Source organism: Thrips palmi, unplaced genomic scaffold, assembly GCF_012932325.1.
Source record: "Thrips palmi isolate BJ-2018 unplaced genomic scaffold, TpBJ-2018v1 HiC_scaffold_7, whole genome shotgun sequence".
Lineage (NCBI taxonomy): Eukaryota > Metazoa > Arthropoda > Insecta > Thysanoptera > Thripidae > Thrips > Thrips palmi.
Genome location: NW_023144634.1, coordinates 5313439 through 5332181, shown reverse-complemented (window position 1 = coordinate 5332181; position 18743 = coordinate 5313439). Strand labels below are relative to the sequence as shown.

Here is an 18743-nt window from a genome sequence, read left to right as displayed (position 1 = left end):
ACGCCAGCCACTCGGCACTCACCTGGAATCAGAAAAAAGACACGCATTTTTACACACTTTTCATTGTATTTTTAACTGACTGAAACAACGAACGAGTCAACTCTTCTAAAAACATTTCCCATCGTGCACCACTCGAGCGAGCCTCGTCGCCAAGGCATCTCGCCCGGCGGGACACCTCCGCGCGCCGCCAGGTATTCAGATAATTCCGACGCAATGCGACGCGACACACGCGTGACAAATAAATGAGTCGCGGCTGCGTGCGAGAAGTGGAGCAGAAGGGACTGAGTTTGGGCAGCGGCCGTGACAGGCAAGGTAGACGTGTTGTCCTGATGTGCATGCGGCGCCGCGGCGGCACCGCGCAGAGAGCCTCCGCCGCGTGCGCTACGAGGAGAACAGTGGCACTCGGAGGCAACAAAAAAAGGAAAAGAAGGTTCAAACTGGATTTCGCACCGCCGTTGTTGCTTCAGAGATTAGAGAAAAGCGACCCGTTTTCAGGGCAGACGCGGCGAATTCAACAAAGAATTGTGCGTGTCAGGGGGGAAGACTAAATAAATTTTGAGGTGTAGTAATTTTTTTGCAAGCTTAACCTCTGCGCACTAACACACAAAGCAGCTCGTGCGGCCGAAAACAGTGGACAGGCGTGCGTCCTCGCGCACAACGAGCACCGACTGCAACCAGATCACCCGACTGCTGCTGAATGAACTTCCGAGCCACAAAAGCCATTGAGGCCCACTTTGCGTTGGATTTACACCGCCAGCCGGCGATAAATTATCATCACGGCGCGCCAGTGCGTCCGTCGCCCTGCCTCGCTCGCACTCGCTGGGCGTCCCGCACCGGTGCGAGAGGGACAGAAAGCACTCCGGATGCAGCCTGCTGGCACGCAGTCGGCGCGTGTCTCTTGGCGTATAGGCCAGGCCCCGACCCCGCCTGTCCGCGCCGCTAAATTAAGAGTCCGCGTCAACATTTCAACAAGGAAGGCCCCCTTTTCTATTTGGACAGCACGCCTAGCCCGGTCCGGCCTGCAAGGCTGCGCGACAAAGCCACCGAGCAAAACCGGAGCCAACTGCAGCGTAGGACACATCCTTCAGGACGGAAAAACGCATTCTGTTGCATCAGCCGGCCGGGTTTCTGGACCAGCTGCACAAAAATAAAAGAGGAATCTATAAAAAGGAGTTAAAAAGAACTGGTCTGAACAATCAGCTGCAGCTTGCGTGCTGAGAAGCGCTTCCTTTTTTCTCGGACACCAAGGTGGACGCGGCGTGTCACGCGGCCCCACCCTCAGACGCCACGCCCCGCGAGGACCCGCGAGGACCCGCCAAGCCCGCGGATCTACAGGATGGGTCCGTGCCCGACCTGCCCCACCACGGCCACCCCACCGAGCCGCGCCCACCAGGAGCCGAAATGCGTATATAAGCCACACGGACAGTCGGAATCAGCACACTCAACGGTCCACCAGCCAGCAGCACCAACATCATGGCATTCAAGGTACGCCCAGCTCACCATAGCCAGATTTCATGAAGTAACAGAAACAATGAATTAAAAATCACTAATAAAATTGATTTTGATTCTAGTTCGTCGTCCTCGCCGCCCTGGTGGCCGTGGCCCAGGCCGGTCTCCTCCCTGCCGCCCCCCTGGCCTACTCATCCCCCGTCCTGGCCAAGACCGTCGTCGACACCGACTTCGACCCCAACCCCAGCTACAGCTACGCCTACGACATCCAGGATGGTCTGACCGGCGACTCCAAGAACCAGCACGAGTCCCGCCAGGGTGATGTCGTCCAGGGCCAGTACTCCCTGAACGATGCTGACGGCACCCGCCGCATCGTCGACTACACCGCCGACCCCGTCAACGGCTTCAACGCCGTGGTCCGCAAGGAGCCCCTCGCCGTCGCCGCCCCCGTCGTCGCCAAGGCCATCGCCCCCGCTCCCCTGGCCTACTCTGCCCCCCTGAGCTACGCCGCCCCCATCGCCAAGACCATCGCCCCCGCTCCCCTGGCTTACTCTGCCCCTCTGAGCTACGCCGCCCCCATCGCCAAGACCATCGCCCCCGCCCCCCTGGCCTACTCTGCCCCCCTGAGCTACGCCGCCCCCATCGCTAAGGCCTACGCCCCCGCTCCTCTGGCCTACTCCGCCCCCATCGCCCACGCCGCCCCCATCGGCTTCGCCGCCCACACCACCTTCTCCACCCCCTACGCCGCGTACGCGTACTAGAGTGGATGAAAAAGACTGACTTGAGCCGTTGAGCTTGTAAATGTACAAATAAAAAAGAAAAAACAACTAACTTGGAGCTTTTGTCTTTCCCTCAGAGTTTTTAGAGTGAACAAATGCATCCTATGAACACATAAGAAGCCGGTAAGAGAAAGAGCGGAAACAATGACTTCTGATTTATCGCATGATTGATATACATTTGATGGGCTAGATTCCTCTGTAACTGCAGACAACAAAGACGAGAAGGCACACATTAGTAAAAAAGAAACGACGATATTTAAGAAAAATGTAAGACAGAATGCCTCAACGCATGTTTTTCTAATTTATTTAACAGTACAACATTGACGTCAGAAACGGAGGATACTTCCTCCACGAAAAGGCGCTTATTCAAACTTACAATGGAAAGGACATTTGACTGGCTGTTCCATAGAACGGCAATACATTTTTAAATAGAAACTAACAATGAAATGTCTTGGGGCAAAAGTTGGTATGTTTAATTGCTCGAGAATCAGCACCTACGTTAGTTTGAAACCATTGTGACACAGCCACTTTTATTGCTAGTGTTCGGTTGCTCGAGAATCAGCACCTACCTTAGTTTGAAACCATTTTGACACAACCACTTTTCTTGCTAGTGTTGTCTTTGAACAGGGCAACACTAAATTTGATCCGACATTCTTAAAGCCATTGAAGCACGGTAGCACCCGATAGTCAAACATTCGATATGTGCTATGTTTTCATTGCAGTGCTAGTCACTGCTTATAAAAGGGCTGCGGTCATGTTCTGAACTGTTTGTTTAGAGTGTTTGAATGAGCAGAAGTACTCTCAGTTGAAAGAGTTCAAAGGAAATCAAAAATAGTCACATGATTTAGACCTACTTTATCATGCCTTATTGAGCAGGATTCTAGACATCCGGTGAAAGTTTTCTTACCGATTTTGGGTCATTCGTTCAGATATTGTTCAAAAGGGTTTATACTTATCAATCAGGAAAAGGAGGTATGCAAGAGAATTGTTTTAAATAATTTATTCCAAAATCCTCGTGGTGAAAGCTTCAGTCTTTACAATCTTTACAGTCTTTACAGGTGTTGCTGGATGTTGCTGCGGCATTTACACAAATCAGTTCATAATCATTTAGTACGCGTACGCCGCGTAGGGGGTGGAGAAGGTAGTGTGGGCAGCGAAGCCGATGGGGGCGGCGTGGGCGATGGGGGCGGAGTAGGCGAGGGGGGCGGGGGCGATGGTCTTGGCGATGGGGGCGGCGTAGCTCAGGGGGGCAGAGTAGGCCAGGGGAGCGGCGTGGGCGATGGGGGCGGAGTAGGCAATGGGGGCGGGGGCGATGGTCTTGGTGATGGGGGCGGCGTAGCTCAGGGGAGCGGCGTAGCTCAGGGGGGCAGAGTAAGCCAGGGGAGCAGGGGCGATGGTCTTGGCGATGGGGGCGGCGTAGCTCAGGGGCGCAGAGTAGGCCAGGGGAGCGGGGGCGATGGCCTTGGCGACGACGGGGGCGGCGTGGACGAGGGGCTCCTTGCGGACGACGGCGTTGAAGCCGTTGACGGGGTCGGCGGTGTAGTCGACGATGCGGCGGGTGCCGTCAGCCTCGTTCAGGGAGTACTGGCCCTGGACGACATCACCCTGGCGGGATTCCTGCTGGTTCTTGGAGTCGCCGGTGATGGCGTCCTGGACATCGTAGGCGTAGCTGTAGCTAGGGTTGGGGTCGAAGTCGGTGTCGACGACGGTCTTGGCCAGGACGGGGGATGAGTAGGCCAGGGGAGCGGCAGGGAGGAGACCGGCCTGGGCCACGGCCACCAGGGCGGCGAGGATGACGTACTGCGAGCACAGACAAGCAATCATGAAAAGGTCCCAACTTTGATCTCATCACAACGACACTTGATTCCAAAGCAACGTGCGCTTACCTTGAATGCCATGTCTGCTGTGTTCGCTGAGAGGATCGGAACTGGTGCCTCTGCAAACGGCACCGTCAGCTTTTATACCGGGGATGTGAGGGGGAGTGAAGCCCCTCGCATGCACCGAGTCCGTGCCGCCGGCCCCCACCCGGCTTGCCCCCACTCCAGCCGCCGGGGGTGGAACAGACCGGACCCACTCCCGAACAAGTGAGGGCTGCCTGAGAAATTCCGCTGCGTGACTTGCGAGTTGGGCGACACATGGATCCGTTCAAGAACGTGGCGAAGACTATTCGGGCAAAGAGGCTTCATCTCGCTCTGGACAATTATAGTAAGCTTTTGGTCACAGAGGCGGAAACAGCGTAGGCCTTAAAACCCGATTCGGCGAATTCAATTAGAGCCACGTTTCGCTGAGAGCAGTTATAGAATCGCCACCAACTGGTCGGCCCACAGTGACAACAAAGGACCCAAACAGGTCCAGTCCTCGTCGCACTCGGCGCGCAGTACCGCGAGACAGACAAGGACGGCCCGCCAAACCACACCCACGAGTACACTCTAAGCGCACCGCACGCTGGGCCGTGTTGCCGCCTTTTATTTTTATCTCGTGATTAAGAGAGAAGATGGAGTATCGCGCGCCATGCACGGACCAGTTGCCCGGCGGCCGAGCGCGCAAGGCCTCGCAGCGTGTTATCATATTGTAAAATAAATTTGGATGCATGCAGCAGTCGCGCAGGCTGCTGTGTGCGCGTGTGTGAGTGTTTTCCTCGTAATAATGCAGTGCGGTAGCCACAACTTTGATTGTGCGGAACCATTCAGTCCGAGTTAGTTTCGAGAGGGCCAGAGGGGGCAGTGTGGACTTGGATTGCCCGCAGAGATCGGTGGGTCGGACAGGGGCCGACCACGCGCAGGGACCAACAAAGGGAAGCCTTTCTGCGGTCTGCCTTTCTGTTACACAGGGCGGTGCAGGATGTGCGTTCCGATGCAAGGTCAATGTCAGTGCGGTTTCGCCGACGCCCGGCCGGCCAGCATTCCGGGGGGCTTTGCGTGGCTTTGCGCTTCGAAGGGGCAATTTATTAAGCAGCTCCCATTTCAAGGTCGCCGCGCGGTTCCGTTTTTCACGCGCTGTCCACACAGGCCCGGCCGGGCGCACGGCCCACACCCTGCGGCCGGCCGGCCTGCGCGCGGGCTTCAGGTGCTGCCCGTCAGACGGATTCCCCGCCGGGGCAAGTTTCCATTTCGGTTGTGCGACATGTGTCCTCAACGCCGTCTCCGAGGCTAGCACTGCAGGGTGAAGAACCACGGCTGTCCGGTGCAGTGACGTACGCCCACAGAGGAAACAGGCCAGAATTATATTTTTTTTTTGGCAAAGCTGAACGAAACGTGCTGCGGCCTTCCATGCCCGAAACACTCTGCAGATTATCAGAGTAGCGTTTGGCTGCACCGCCCGGCCGGCAGCGTCATTCAAGGTCAGGCGGGGAGTGCGTGTCGCGAATGCACCGCAACAACCATTGACTGGAGTTGAGTTGTTGATCCGTGCGCGTGCCGCCGCGCCGTGCCGTGCCACGCTGCGAATTCGGGGCGGGGCGGCCCAGCCGGACGGGTTTGGCGCCGAGGCGGGGCGGGGCGGGGCGGGGCGGGGCAGACTGGGGCGATCCCTATCAAAGCGCCATATCATATCGCTTTTGGCAGCCAGGTGCAACAAGGGAGGCCCCGGGCGAACCGCCCCCGCCAACCGTCCGTGCAAAACACGACAAAATTGCACTCTTAATTTGGACCCACACCGTCGGTCCTCCGCTACAGGCTCATGTAAGCAACAACGTTAAGAAGAAACAAACGCGTCGAGACGGATGTGACAAGGGTGAGTGTGGCGAATTTCTTGCTGGGCGCCTCGTTTGCAGTGTACTCCACGGGCCGACTTGGCGAGTTGCTTACTGACGAGCCCTTGTGAGTGACGCCGGGGTTGAGGGACTGGGGTGGACAGGGCCACCGCCGAGGACGCTCGCAAGGCCGAGTGGAACTGGATCGTCCGGCCGCGCCCCGCCCCGCCCGCCCCGCCCCGCCCCGCCCCGCCCCCCGCCCCGCCACGCCCCGCGCGCGAACGCCCCCCGCGTCTTGCACCTGCACTCCGGGTTTCGCTCGCAGGAAAGCAAACGTCCTTTGAAACGAGACGACAGCTATAATAAGGCTTGGTCGTTCTTCTGGCTCGCCACTTCAAAATTCGCGCCGACGGACACGCCAAACCAACGACCCGGTCATTACGAAAGCGTTGCAATTTTGCGCGAGCGACGCGCGAGCACGCTGTGCCTCGGCCGCGCCGGTCTGGGCGGTGGGAGCATCTCGGCAACAGCTTCATCATTTCGGCTCGCATGCGGACTGACGAGCCCGTTCTCTCGTTCGCGGGGCGCCCGGTAGGGACACAACGCACAGTGGGCCAGAAGACCGGTGGAGGCGGCCAAAGCTCCAGACACGTTTTCAGCTCCAGAGTCGCTAAATGGGACTCGAACCGAACGTGTGACCCCACCAATGGATTCCTCGTTCGGAGAGCTATCCAATGGTGGGGTCACACGCTTCGTTCGAGTCCCATTGGCCGCCTCCACCGGTCTTCTGGCCCACTGTGCAACGATGAAAGCCACTGTTTAAGATCAAACTGCGGAGCGCAAGCGCACTGGCCGGTCCGAATAGGAACCAAGGCAATAAGGCGAACAATTTCAATGGGATTCTTGCCGTCCTCGGCGCGGCGGGCGCAGCCAGCGCGGCCATCACGGCACAGCGTCGCCGCGTCCGGCCAAAACGAGTAAAACGATGCGCATTGGCCGGCATTGGCCGGCATTGCCGGACGCCGGCCAGTGCAGGCACTGCAGGCCGGCCTGATCACGGGTTGCGCTGCTGCTTCGTTAGACCGTGTCCTTTCGCATCTTTTTGTTCTCTTTACGGGGAACGGGGCAGTGGGCCGAGAAAACAAACAAACGCCGTGCGAGTTCTTTTTATTTGTGTTTTTTTTTGTCCCGGGTAACAGCGAGGTGTTCCGTCCGGCACAATCAGGTGGCTTTTCGCTCCAGAGTGCGTCTTCGGTCGAATTGAAAGTGAGGAGGAGTAGAAATTGAAAAAACAAAACTGCCAAGATTGTGCTGCTCCATCCATCCATCCAGATCACAGACAACAAAAGGGGGAATCGATCTACATTTTTGAACTGTCATGATAAATGTACAGGTGGCTGCTCCCCTAGTAGGCGTAGCTGACGAAGGGGTTGGAGAAGGCGGTGAACACGGCGCTGGTGTAGCCCGGGCCGGTGGCGAAGTGCACGGGCGGGTCCGGGTGGGGGAACCTGATGGCGGACTGCTGGTCGACGCCGTCCTGGGAGGCCGCCTGGTAGGGCAGCAGGGAGAACACGGTGGGGCCCTGCGGTGCGCGCAGCGCTTGCTGCTGCTGACTGTACTGCTGTTGCTGGCTGTACTGCTGCTGCTGACTGAACTGCTGCTGCTGACTGTACTGCTGCTGCTGACTGTACTGCTGCTGCTGACTGTACGGCTGCTGACTGTACTGCTGCTGCCCGAAGAACAGGAACGACGCCGGGGCCTGGGGCGCCGCGACGCTGGGGACGCCAGTCGGCGTCGGCGCGAGCGTCAGCAGGGGCAGCGGCTGGGCGCTGACGAGCAGGTGCGGTCCCTGCAGGCGGACTCTGCTGCCCGACGACGAAGCCTTCCGCGAGGACGACCCGTCGCCGCCGATGTTCACCACGTCCTCGGAGCGCGGCCGGTGCACGTCGACGGACACGAACCGCGCCGAGATCGGCCCCGGCGTGCTGGACTCGACGAGCACCTGTCGCTGCGGCGCCGGCGGCACCACCTGGACTAGAGGTGGCGGTGGAGGCGGCACGGCCGTCGGCGCGCTCTGGAAGACGAGCTGCTGCGGCGGCCGCACGAACAGCACCGCCGGCGCGGACAGGCGGAGCAGCGGCGCGGGGGCCGACGAGTAGGACACGCCGGGGTCGAAGGGGCCCAGCCCCGGCGGCGCCTTGACGAACAGGGCGGCGCCGACGCCGGGCCCGGCGTCGCGACGCACCACGGCGGTGAAGCCGTGCACCGGGTCGGCCGAGTACTGCACCGTGCGGTGGCTGCCGTCGGGGTCCACCAGCGAGTAGCTGCCCAGCACCACGCCGTTGGCAGGGCCTTGCAGCGGGCCTTGGAGCGGGCTCTGCGTCGGGCGGCGCTCAGTCGGCTGCTTCTTGTCCTGCGCCGCGTACCCGAAGCCAAACTGCTGCGGCTCCTTCTTGGGGTCGTCGTTGTTCTTGTCGGCACCCTTGTCGTCGTCGTCATCCTCCTCGTCGTCCTCGTCCTGCAGGGTGTTCTGCTCCTTGTTGGCCGAGACGGCCTTGTCGGCGGCGGGGGCGTTGGCGGCGGGCGTCGGCACGGTGGTGGGGCCGCGCACGGACAGGGCCGAGAGGCGGCCGGCCACGGCCAGCAGCAGCACAAGGACGATCTGCCGGCAAAGTCGCATCGAACTCGACGTGGCCCTGGCTCCAACACTGCACTGGGCCAGAAGACCGGCGCAGGTGGTTTTAACACCTCTCGCTCAACAGGAGTCAAACCAGACTTGTGACCCCACCAATAGACTCCTCGTTCGGAGAGCGGTCCGTTGGACGGGTCACACGACCGATTTGAGTTGCATTTAGCGACTCTGGAGCTTAAAACACGTCCGCGATTTTGACCGTCTCCACCGGTCTTCTGGCCCACTGCGCACTGCGGCGCGGTACTGTACCTTGGGGTCCATGGCGAGCTGCAGGCCGCTGCAGCACTACGGCGCGCGGCGCACGGCGCGGCGCTATATATAAGTGCAGCGCTGCAACGCCCTGCACCGCCCTGCGAGGAAGGCACCGAGACCTTTCTGTCTTCGTCAGCTAGACCGCTCTCCGTCTATCCCGCAGGTGGCCCGACCCGCCCGGCGCGTGGCGCGGGCGTGGCGCGGGGCGGGTCAACGCGGCGATATGGGGCCAGCGCAGGAATGTCCGTTCGAAAAGGTTCCGACAAGGAGGAAGCCTCGCGGGGCAGGCCGGAGTGGCAGCCCCGCAACGACAACGCACCACAAAGACTTGAAAAAAAATATAACGCACTGCCAAAATATCCTTCAAGTTGTGTCGAAACATACACAAAAAAGTTATCAAAATTAAGCGAAGCATTAGAGGGAGCAGCTGCCAAAACTAGAGCCGCCATTGTCGCTCCATTACCATATTGCGAAACGCAGCGGCCGGGGCGGTGGCGGGGTGGCGGCCCGGCGCGCAGAGACACTCGCAGATTTATCGCGCACATCAAGCTGCCGATTAATATGTGGCCTCTCTCTCGCACTCGAGGGGTGGGCCTGTGGGCCGCCCCGTCGAAAACAGGTTCGCCCGCCCATGACGCGGTGCGCGCGCTCTATTACCACTTCACTTGTTTTCAATTGCTACACACCGACGGGCTTTGACAATCGTTTTTGGATCGCTCTTCCGGAGTCGCACTCTGGCAGCACCATTTGGGTGCACAATTTCTTGTTGTTGTTTTTGTGTTATTTGATGATGATGATGATGATGATGATGATGATGATGATGATGATGGTGGTGGTGGTGGTGATGGTGGTGGTGTTGTTATTGTTTCCCGGTCAAGCAGGTCAAATTGTCAAAATAAACCGCCGCGGCAGATTCCGCTCCGCTTACGACACGCCCGCCGATTAAAAGCACACGGAGGCGAACAAGTGCACCGCGACGGTATGTGCCGCCGTGCGCCGGCTGGCCTGATGACATTTCGCGCGGCTGCGGGCAAAAAGGGGCAGCCGACGACGCGTCGCGAACGTCGCGGAGGGTTGGCCGCTGGCTGGCGGAGCGCTCCGCTTGTCGTCCATCTACGCGGCGCCGACTTTTAGCCCTAAATATTTCAATCCGCGGCGGGCTAGTCTGGAGACACTCGTCCGTCCCGCATTGCCACACGTCGAAGTGGCGCTGTCACAAACCCGGAACGGCGCAAGCCGCTCAACACAATGAGACGTGAGGCCGCCAGACCCCACCCCCTTCCAGCCCTTTTCTCTCCTACACTGCATTACCGGTTGTACAACCTTCTTTGATCCATTCCGCATTCACGAATATATCTTTTCGCACTGTACCCCACAAATCGGTGGCAGCTGCCAAGCGACGCCAACAGAGGCACACTGTCGCGGAGACCTCAACGCAGGGCTGGCAGAAGAGCCCCACCACGTCACGAAGCAAAGTCCGTCGCCCACGCGGGAATTCGTCACAGAAGCATTAGTCTCTGCCGCTGGGAGTCATCTCCGCGCTGCGAAGTGTGGCCGGCCTCGGCGAGCGACGTGGCCGAGGGGCCAAAACTGGCCGCCGGGCGGGGTAGGCAGCCCAACTGCCGCTCGCGTCGGTGCAGAGGCCCGCCTTCGCGGCGCGCCATCGCCAACCCCCCCCCCCCCCCCCCCCCCCCCGGCCGCCTCCCCCACCACCGCCCCCCTGTCGGAACGAGAACGTGACCCCCCGTTCCTTGACGCAGCACGGTGGGGAACGCAGGCACGAACACACACACACGCACACACACAGGGCCCGGCTACCGACATGTTGCGACCGAATCATTTTTGTCCACCACGAATCAGCAATTAGCAGTAAAGTCCTGCGTGCGGAGGCGGCGGCGGCCGGCCCTGCGGGGAAGCGGCCACCTCGGCGGCGTCGAGCCACGCACGAGCAGAGACTCCGCGTCTGGGGCGTGGTGGGCGTGATGGAACGAGAGCGCGAGTGACGAGTGCAATGCCACGGTGAGATTGGGATTCGCTTCAGTCCGCTGCAGCCTTGGCGGACGACGCGACGCCTTGCTCGCTGCAGCTCCGGGTGTAAAATACTCCAAAAATCTTTTCAAGCTTGTTATTTTTATTTTTCCGTGATGCTGTGAAACTTGTGACCTCAGACAAAATACGCAATTGAAAAGGCGTCAAATCGACTAAAATTCGGTTAATTTTCGTTAACGATGTCATTTTTGTTCTGAATTATCCCCTAAGATAAAGTCGGAAGGACTCAGGCTGATTTGTTTCACTCTAGTATTCGACGACTTAACTTTTTTTTAACAGTGGGGACGCGGGCGGGACTTGAATATAATGCGGTCCAGAAATCCGATCTAATAAATAACGAGCCGGATTACCGGCGATAACAATGGAATTACCCGACGCGAGCCGACAAGACCAAAACGGCCGGCCGGCCGGGCCGCCTTCGCGTCCTTGGCGTCCTTCGAGGACACACACGGCCCGGCGCCCTCCGCGAGGCCCTGGCCGAAGGACGAACAAAGACAACAGGCATTCTCCGGCCTGTCCTCACGTGAAGCAAGTTGCGCGTCAAAAAACAGGTGTGGCGCACGTGGAACGCGGTGGAACCAAATCCATCTGGGTGGCGCAACGCACGCCGCACCAGATGCGCGCCTTGGCCGCGAGGTTTCCGCGCGCGCGAGCCTCAAACGCGGACTCACTGGCAGTCAGGCGCGGGGCACCGACTCGCCAGCATCCCGTCTTTGTCGTTGTTTGGTGCAGCGAGCCTCCTTGCCCAGCGCACCACAGTCCGCGTGCAGTCGGCCGGCGAGAGCGCCTGGGGGTTGAGGCCCGCTCTGCGGCCGCTCACCACCACCGCAGGCTCATTCCGAGAGTCGTCTCTCTCGCACTCACGCAGAGCCCCGTATGGGTGCGAGAGAGACAGCGGAACCAGCTCGCTGCACCTGTCCCCGCGGTAATCGTCGCCGTTTCGGCTGAGGCCGCGACGCCCCGCCCGCTCGCATTCAAGCGGCCTGTCTGAGAGAGACGCTGGGCCAGCACGACGCAGTGAGCCAGTGGGCCGCCAGGCAGTGCGGCCGAAACGGCGGTGGCCATGGCGCGCCGGAGTCGTCCGTCCTTACACAGTGCCGCCACAATTTTCATTCCCGGGTGGCGGCGACGACAGGTCGCACGCGCATGAGGCGCCGAGAATTATTGCAAAACTTATACTGTATCCACGCGGCGCGCGTGAGTCAACAGAGAGAAGGGTGGAGCTCGCGGGCCCTTTTCAGAGCGGGCATAATTCGCCCGGCTAACGGCACGTGTGTGTGTGTGTGTGTGTGTGTGTGTGTGTGTGGTGTGTGTGTGTGTGTGTGTGTGACAGACGCCTGTCCTATTATCCGCCCAGAGTGAGCCGGTGGCCAGGGGAAAAGAAACGGTCGTATATAAATGCGGGCAAGTCCGATCGAGTTAAGATTTCGTCAGGAGCAGCGCCTTTTTACATACGGCGGCGAAAAGAGTCGTGGGCTTTGGACACGCGCCACACTGCTAGCCAAAGGCAAGTGTGTGGGGGCCAACACTTTTTTTTGCAAGACTTTTGGCAACATTAAATTTTGCAACATGTTTCTTTACAAAGTGTTTTTTGTCAACATTTTTTTTTGCATTTTTTAATATTATTTTCTTTTGCAAAGCGTTTTTGGCAGCATATTTTTCTTGTTTTTTTTTTTGCAGTGTGTGCTTGTTTGAATTTGACGGTGGTCCAACCCGATTGCCCGCGTCTGACCTAATAGAATCAACTATGATCGATGCGAATTTCACATGACACTCTTATTACCCACTTTCGGGGGGCCGGTCGGCCGGTCCGGGCACCGGCATGGTGCGCGCACCGGCACACAGAGCAGAGTCTTTGCTTTTATTTGGGCAGAGGAGAAGAGAGAGGGGGAGGGGGAGAGAACCGTTGAGGTGGAGGGCACCGCACCGCACGATGAATAAGTAAGGCGGTAATGCCGGCTAAGAGCCCGGCGAGGCACACCTCCAAGCAGGCCGCCGGTGCCTTCGCCGCTTTGTCTCTCTCGCACACCTTCGGGGCGCCCCATGAGTGCGAGCGAGACAGACGAAGAGACACTGTCCACGCCGAGGACGTCGCACCCGTTGCCACGCCCTCGCCCACAACCGAAGCCAATTAAACTTAAACAAAACGAACGCTGATATTAGTCGTTTCGCGGCCGGCCTCGCTCTTGGTTTATGCCTTTGGGTTATTTGCGAGCGCCACATATTCCAGCCGATTCCAGCCCAACTCCAGAAAAAGGAAGAGGACTAGCGACGGCTGGATGAACGGGCGGGGCGTTGCTGCTGGGCGTGGCCCCGGTGACAACGGACTCCACGCCAAGAGCAAAACTATGTGCGAAAAATCTTCCATGGCTGGAAGGGTCGAATTTCACTCGAGGAGTGTTGGTTGGAAGGAACCCAAAGCTCTTCATCGATAACCGTGCACGCTCGTTGCCGAGGCTCCAAGCTCGTCGCCGGGACTCCGGGGCGTCATCGTGGACCCCGTCCGGAAGCCCCGCCGCGCGGCCCGGATCCCAGCGGCCCGGCCAAGGTTGGCATTCCACGTGCAGCCGGCAAAACCGTCAAAACTATATCGGAACACATGTCCACGTGCGGCGGGCGAGGCCGCGCCGGGCCCAGCCGCCCAGCCGCGCCGCCTAGTAGCAAGTCAGTCGGTCTCTCTCGCACCCACGCGGCGCGCCCAGCGAGAGCGAGAGAGACAGCGCGGTGCTGCCCAGCAACGCCCAAAAGTAATGGCTTAATCGCTGCCCGCGGGCGCTGCGCCGCGGCGGTCCGAGCGGTCCGGGGCAGGCGTCGAAAGGTGGCGTTTCCAAGCACCTCGCACAGTGGGCCAGAAGACCGGCGCAGGCGGCCAAAACTCTAGACGCGTTTTGAGTCCACAGTCGCTAAATGGGATACTCGAACCAAACGAGTGACCCCATCAATAGATTCCTCGTGCGGAGAGCAAGTCATTGGTGGGGTCACACGTTCGGTTCGAGTCCTGTTTAGCGACTCTGGAGCTCAAATCGCGTCTGCGCCGGTCTTCCGGCCCACTGTGCCTCGCCTAGCCATCCCAGCGCCGCCCAGCGGCCTTCGCGTTTCCACGAGGAATCCCTGGCCGGACGCATCGGCAGGAAAACGCGTCCTTGCGCGCTTTTTTTACACGCGTATGCATTTACGCGATTATTTTACCGTGAAACCCGCACCCATGGGCCGGACGATTATTTCAAGGAGCTGAAGGCCACCGCGCTGTAAGACACATGCCAGAGCGGAGCCGAGCGGACCAGACGGCTCAAGGGAAACCAAAGGGAAGGGCCGGCCGGCTGCGTTCCGAAAGTCATTTTCGGCGCTCCGTCTCTCTCGCACTCAAAGGCGGGCACCACGTACGCGCGAGCGAGACAGAGACAGAGCGACGAAAACGACGGCTCTCGGAATCAGTCCGCAGCCGAGCAGGGCTGGGCGGAGTGGTAGCCCCAGGGGCCATCTCGAGCGCGCGCACGCCGTCTGGACACACACACACACACACACACACACACACACACACACACACACACACACACACACACACACACAACACCGAGTGCATACGCCGGGCGCCATTCGTACAATGGGCGTCGTTCCTGACAATGATGATAGGCGCGTGCACTTATTCCGACTCGGCGAGAAGCGAGGAAAAAAAACGCGTTGCGGTCGCGGCGAGCGCCTGTGGAAATGGAGATAGGCAGCCACGCTGTACACGGGTGTCGTGGGACTCCGACCGACTGCCTACCTTCCAGGCGCTCGCACAGAAGCACCCCTCGCACGAAGCATGGTGGCGCCTGGAGCCGCCTGGAGGCAGGCCGGCGGGCCTGGAGAGGAGAGCCATTCCCCTTCTTCCTCCAGCCTGGCGGGTCCTGCCCCTCCACCGCCGGCGTGCCGCGGCGTGCGAGTGAGAGAGCGAGTGGGGACCATGATTTGGGCATATTTGTCGACGGCGCAGTCACCGCGTGCCGGTGGCGTCGGGGTGGGGGTGCACAGTGGGCAAGAAGACCAGCGGAGGCGGCCAAACCTCTAGACGCGTTTTAGATCTCCAAAGTCGCTAAACAGGACTCGAACCAAACGTGTGACCCCACTAATGGACTCCTCGTTCGAAGAGGAATCCATTGGTGGGGTCACACGTTCGGTTCGAGTCCCATTTAGCGACTCTGGAGCTCAAAGCGTCTAGAATTCTGGCCGCCTCCACTAGTCTTCTGGCCTACTGTGGGGCGGCCGGTGATAAGAGATCCGCGCCCCGGGAGGCTTGCCGGGAGGGGCACCGAGTGCCGACGCTCATTTAGATCACTCAGTCAGGCGGTTGCGCAACGACCAACGCGTACCAACGCGGCGCCGGCATCAGAACAAACTTCACGACGTCGATGCCCGTACCGCGCACGGGCCGCACGGGCCGCACGCGGTCTCAAGGCCAGAAATCCAAGCCCCCCGGCATGCGGCAGGCGGCAGGGGGACGGAAAATCGAAGCCCTCTGACGGGGGGACAGAAATGCAAGCCCACATTCGGTCGAAATACTTGGGCACCTTTTTAGCGTGCACCGCCCACACGTCCCGAGCGGCGTGCCAGACAAACGCACCGGGATTGGACCAGGCGGCCCGGCGAGCGCCGCGGCGAGACGAGGGTCATGCATCCCACTCGGCGCATTCACTCAGCGCCTCGCTCAGCGCAGCCACGGTCCGAATTCGCGGCCAGTGCCACCACTGACAGGGGCACCGCTATTTCGCACACACTGCCACAGACGCACGCATGCACGCACACGCAGAAGCCCGAACCGTAATGGACTCATTATCATTCTTTCTCCAATTTTGTTCCTTTTTTACGATTAACTTGGCTGATTTGCTGTTTTCAATTTGCACAGCTTACCAACGGTAATCGACAGGACGAAAATCAGAGCCGGACTTCCCCGCGCTCGGACGTGACAGGAACGCTTTATCCCTGCTGCCCCTCTTTTTTTCAAACTTTTTGTTCCACTTTGTCAAACCCTACTCTTGATTCGCCCGGCACAAAGAGCCATCACTCACACAGCCCGGACCCACCAGAGTCGCGTATCTGCTCGCGAGCGGGGCCGAGTTACCAGTGTGCACCGCATCTCGTGTCGATCAGGAGTCTGATTCTGTAGCTCTGTCTCTCTCGCACCCCTACGGAACGACCCGGGAGTGCGAGAGAGACAGAGCGACAAAAGCACTGTTGAGCCTGCTGGCCAGACACAGACAGAGGTCCTGTCACGATGACGAGAAAAACGCCAAGGGCGCGAGAGCCAGATCCATCGGAGTCACATGCTGTGGGCAGCCCGCCACCCCGGCCAGCCGGGCCAGGCGGCCACAAACATTCTCATCCAGCTCGCTGACACCCCGGCAAAAACGGCTAATCATTTTCCACTTTCCAATCAGCAGCCACGCAGTCGATGCGGGGCAACATTTCGCTCGCCCTGATAATATTGTCTCGCACCAAGGCCGGCACGCCGGCATGGCGGGGCAGCACCCTGCCCTGCTCGCCGTCATGAGGGGCGTCACCGACTTCAGCGAGCAACGCAGCACGGCGCAGCGCGGGGACCACGACGGCCGGTAAAAAAAAAACGAAACGGCCGAACACAGTTTGAATCAGTTTCGCGCCACACCTACTAGTCACCTGACATCGGGCATGGAGAATGGATACAGGTTTCCGCCCCGAGCGGGAGAGAAGGAAGAACACAAATACTCACACACGCACATACACACACACACACACACACACACACACACACACACACGGACGCGCGCGCGCACTCGCACGATCACACGCGTTCGCACAGTCGGGCCAACAGACTCACACGCCGCCTAACTGGAGCGCCAATCCGACCTTGACCAACAGCTGGGCCGCTTCCTCACGTGAACAGTCGGCACGTGAACGTTACACCACAGCCACACCCCCTTTCGACTAACCTGCGCCCAGAGTCCACAATGCACAGCCGGCTTGGGGATACATAGAACCGGAGTTCAGTTGGCGGAGCGTTGCCACATTCAGCGCTGACCAATCAATATCGATGACTGCATTCGGAACGCTTCTCTGGGTCACTTTTTTTCTAGAGTATTGGAGGCAAACGAAACAGGAGGACGACACTGCGGGGAGCGTTGCTCGCATAACTTAGAGGCCATTGTACGGTGGAGTGCCCCTCCAAACCGGCGCGGCCCGCGCCACTCTAAGTGCGAGGCGCCACACACTGGAGCCTTCCTCGCATGCTAATCCCGGTGCAAGCGGTTCACGGCGACACCGAGTCGCAACGGGCAGCCCAACGCTCCAACGCGGCCTTGGCGCACAATGAGCCCTAACGTTCATTAGTTTCGAAAGCGAATTTAGGCTCCAAGGGCGATCAATTTTTAGCTAAGAGCGGCCCGGAGAATGGCACCGTATACCAGCCGAATTAATGCCTCATTCCGGTGGCCGCGCGGCCGCGCTGGGAGAGGGCCACAATGGCGCACGCACCGCCCGCCCGCACGGCCGGGCCGCCCCACCCCGCCCCGCCCCGCCCGCCCCGCCACGCCCCGCCACGCCCCGCCACGCCCCGCCCGCCGCGCGGCCACTGAAAACAAACTGTTACACCACGAAGCGTGCGGGCTGGGAGGCCGAGGGCCCGAAGGCCCGAATCTGATAGGACTTGCTTCGCGATCCCGACGCCTTCACACTGACCGACGCGCGGCGGGGAGGGGGCGGGGAAGGGGGCGGCCGCGCAGGGGCTGAGGGGCCTCGCGGCGCTAGGAGGGGTTTTGGGGCAACCAGGGGGCGGCGGCGCGGCGGCGCGGCGGCACGGCCACAGTGCCGTGTTGTATATAAGAGCGGGCGCGGGCCCAGGACGCCACTGACGATCGCTCTCCTCAGCAAGCAACATGGCATTCAGGGTGAGTGCCCACCGCCCCGCCAGCCCCGCCAGCCGCGCACCAAGTGACAGTGCCACACATTGGATTACAGTGCAGTGCTAATACCCACTTCTTTTGCAGTTCGTCGCTTTCGCCGCCCTCGTGGCCGTCGCTAGGGCTGGAGTCGCGCCTCTGGCCTACTCCGGCTACGCCGCCGCCCCCCTGGCCTACGCCGCCCCCCACGCCGTGGCGCACGCCGCCCCTCTGGCCTACGCCGCCGCCCCCGTCCTCCACAAGACCGTGGTCGACACCGACTTCGACCCTCATCCCCAGTACAGCTACGCCTACGACGTCCAGGACGCTCTGACCGGCGACTCCAAGAGCCAGCACGAGAGCCGCGACGGCGACGTCGTCCACGGCAGCTACTCCCTCAACGAGGCTGACGGCACCCGCCGCACCGTCGACTACACCGCCGACCCCGTCAACGGCTTCAACGCCGTCGTCCGCAAGGAGCCCCTCGTCCACGCCGCCCCCGTCGTCGCCAAGGTCGCCGCCCCCGTCGCCTACGCCGCCCCCGCTGTGCACGCCGCCCCCGTGGCCTACGCCGCTCACGGCTACGCCGCCCCCGCTGTCCACGCCGCCCCCGTGGCCTACGCCGCTCACGGCTACGCCGCCCCCGCCTACGCTGCTCACAGCTACGCCGCCCCCGCCTACGCTGCGCACAGCTACGCCGCCCCCGCTGCCTACGCCGCCCACGGCTACGCCGCCCCCGCGTACTACCACTAAGCGATGTTCCTTCGAGTGCCACAAAAATGTCACAAGCACTTGTGTATATGTTGTACATAACGTCGATCTCTGTGATGAAAATCAAAAGAACTGAATAAAAATTATAAAAGACCTTAAACATTGCTTTGTAATTTTGATTGCTCCGATGACACAAAACACTCATTCCTTACACAACGACCGAAAGG

General features: G+C 60.2%; 4 protein-coding genes across 4 annotated transcripts in view; 2 read left to right on the top strand and 2 right to left on the bottom strand.

Annotated features, from left to right (window-relative positions):
- The window catches only part of LOC117652469 (neurobeachin-like protein 1), a 203738-nt gene that overhangs the window by 75155 nt on the left and 109840 nt on the right, over positions 1 to 18743 (bottom strand). The window lies entirely within an intron of this gene.
- On the top strand, positions 1396 to 2280 carry LOC117652484 (cuticle protein 21-like). Its single transcript, XM_034397434.1, has 2 exons — positions 1396 to 1485; positions 1572 to 2280. Exons 1-2 carry the CDS (start codon positions 1474 to 1476, stop codon positions 2208 to 2210), a joined length of 651 nt encoding a protein of 216 aa, XP_034253325.1. The 5' UTR covers positions 1396 to 1473; the 3' UTR covers positions 2211 to 2280.
- Positions 3214 to 4207, bottom strand: LOC117652479 (cuticle protein 21-like). The gene is made up of 2 exons (XM_034397428.1): positions 4115 to 4207; positions 3214 to 4028 (listed from the first exon to the last, which is right to left on the bottom strand). The coding sequence occupies exons 1-2, from the start codon at positions 4124 to 4126 to the stop codon at positions 3336 to 3338; spliced, it is 705 nt and encodes a 234-aa protein (XP_034253319.1). The 5' UTR covers positions 4127 to 4207; the 3' UTR covers positions 3214 to 3335.
- On the top strand, positions 17785 to 18676 carry LOC117652483 (larval cuticle protein A2B-like). The gene is made up of 2 exons (XM_034397433.1): positions 17785 to 17814; positions 17914 to 18676. The coding sequence occupies exons 1-2, from the start codon at positions 17803 to 17805 to the stop codon at positions 18556 to 18558; spliced, it is 657 nt and encodes a 218-aa protein (XP_034253324.1). The 5' UTR covers positions 17785 to 17802; the 3' UTR covers positions 18559 to 18676.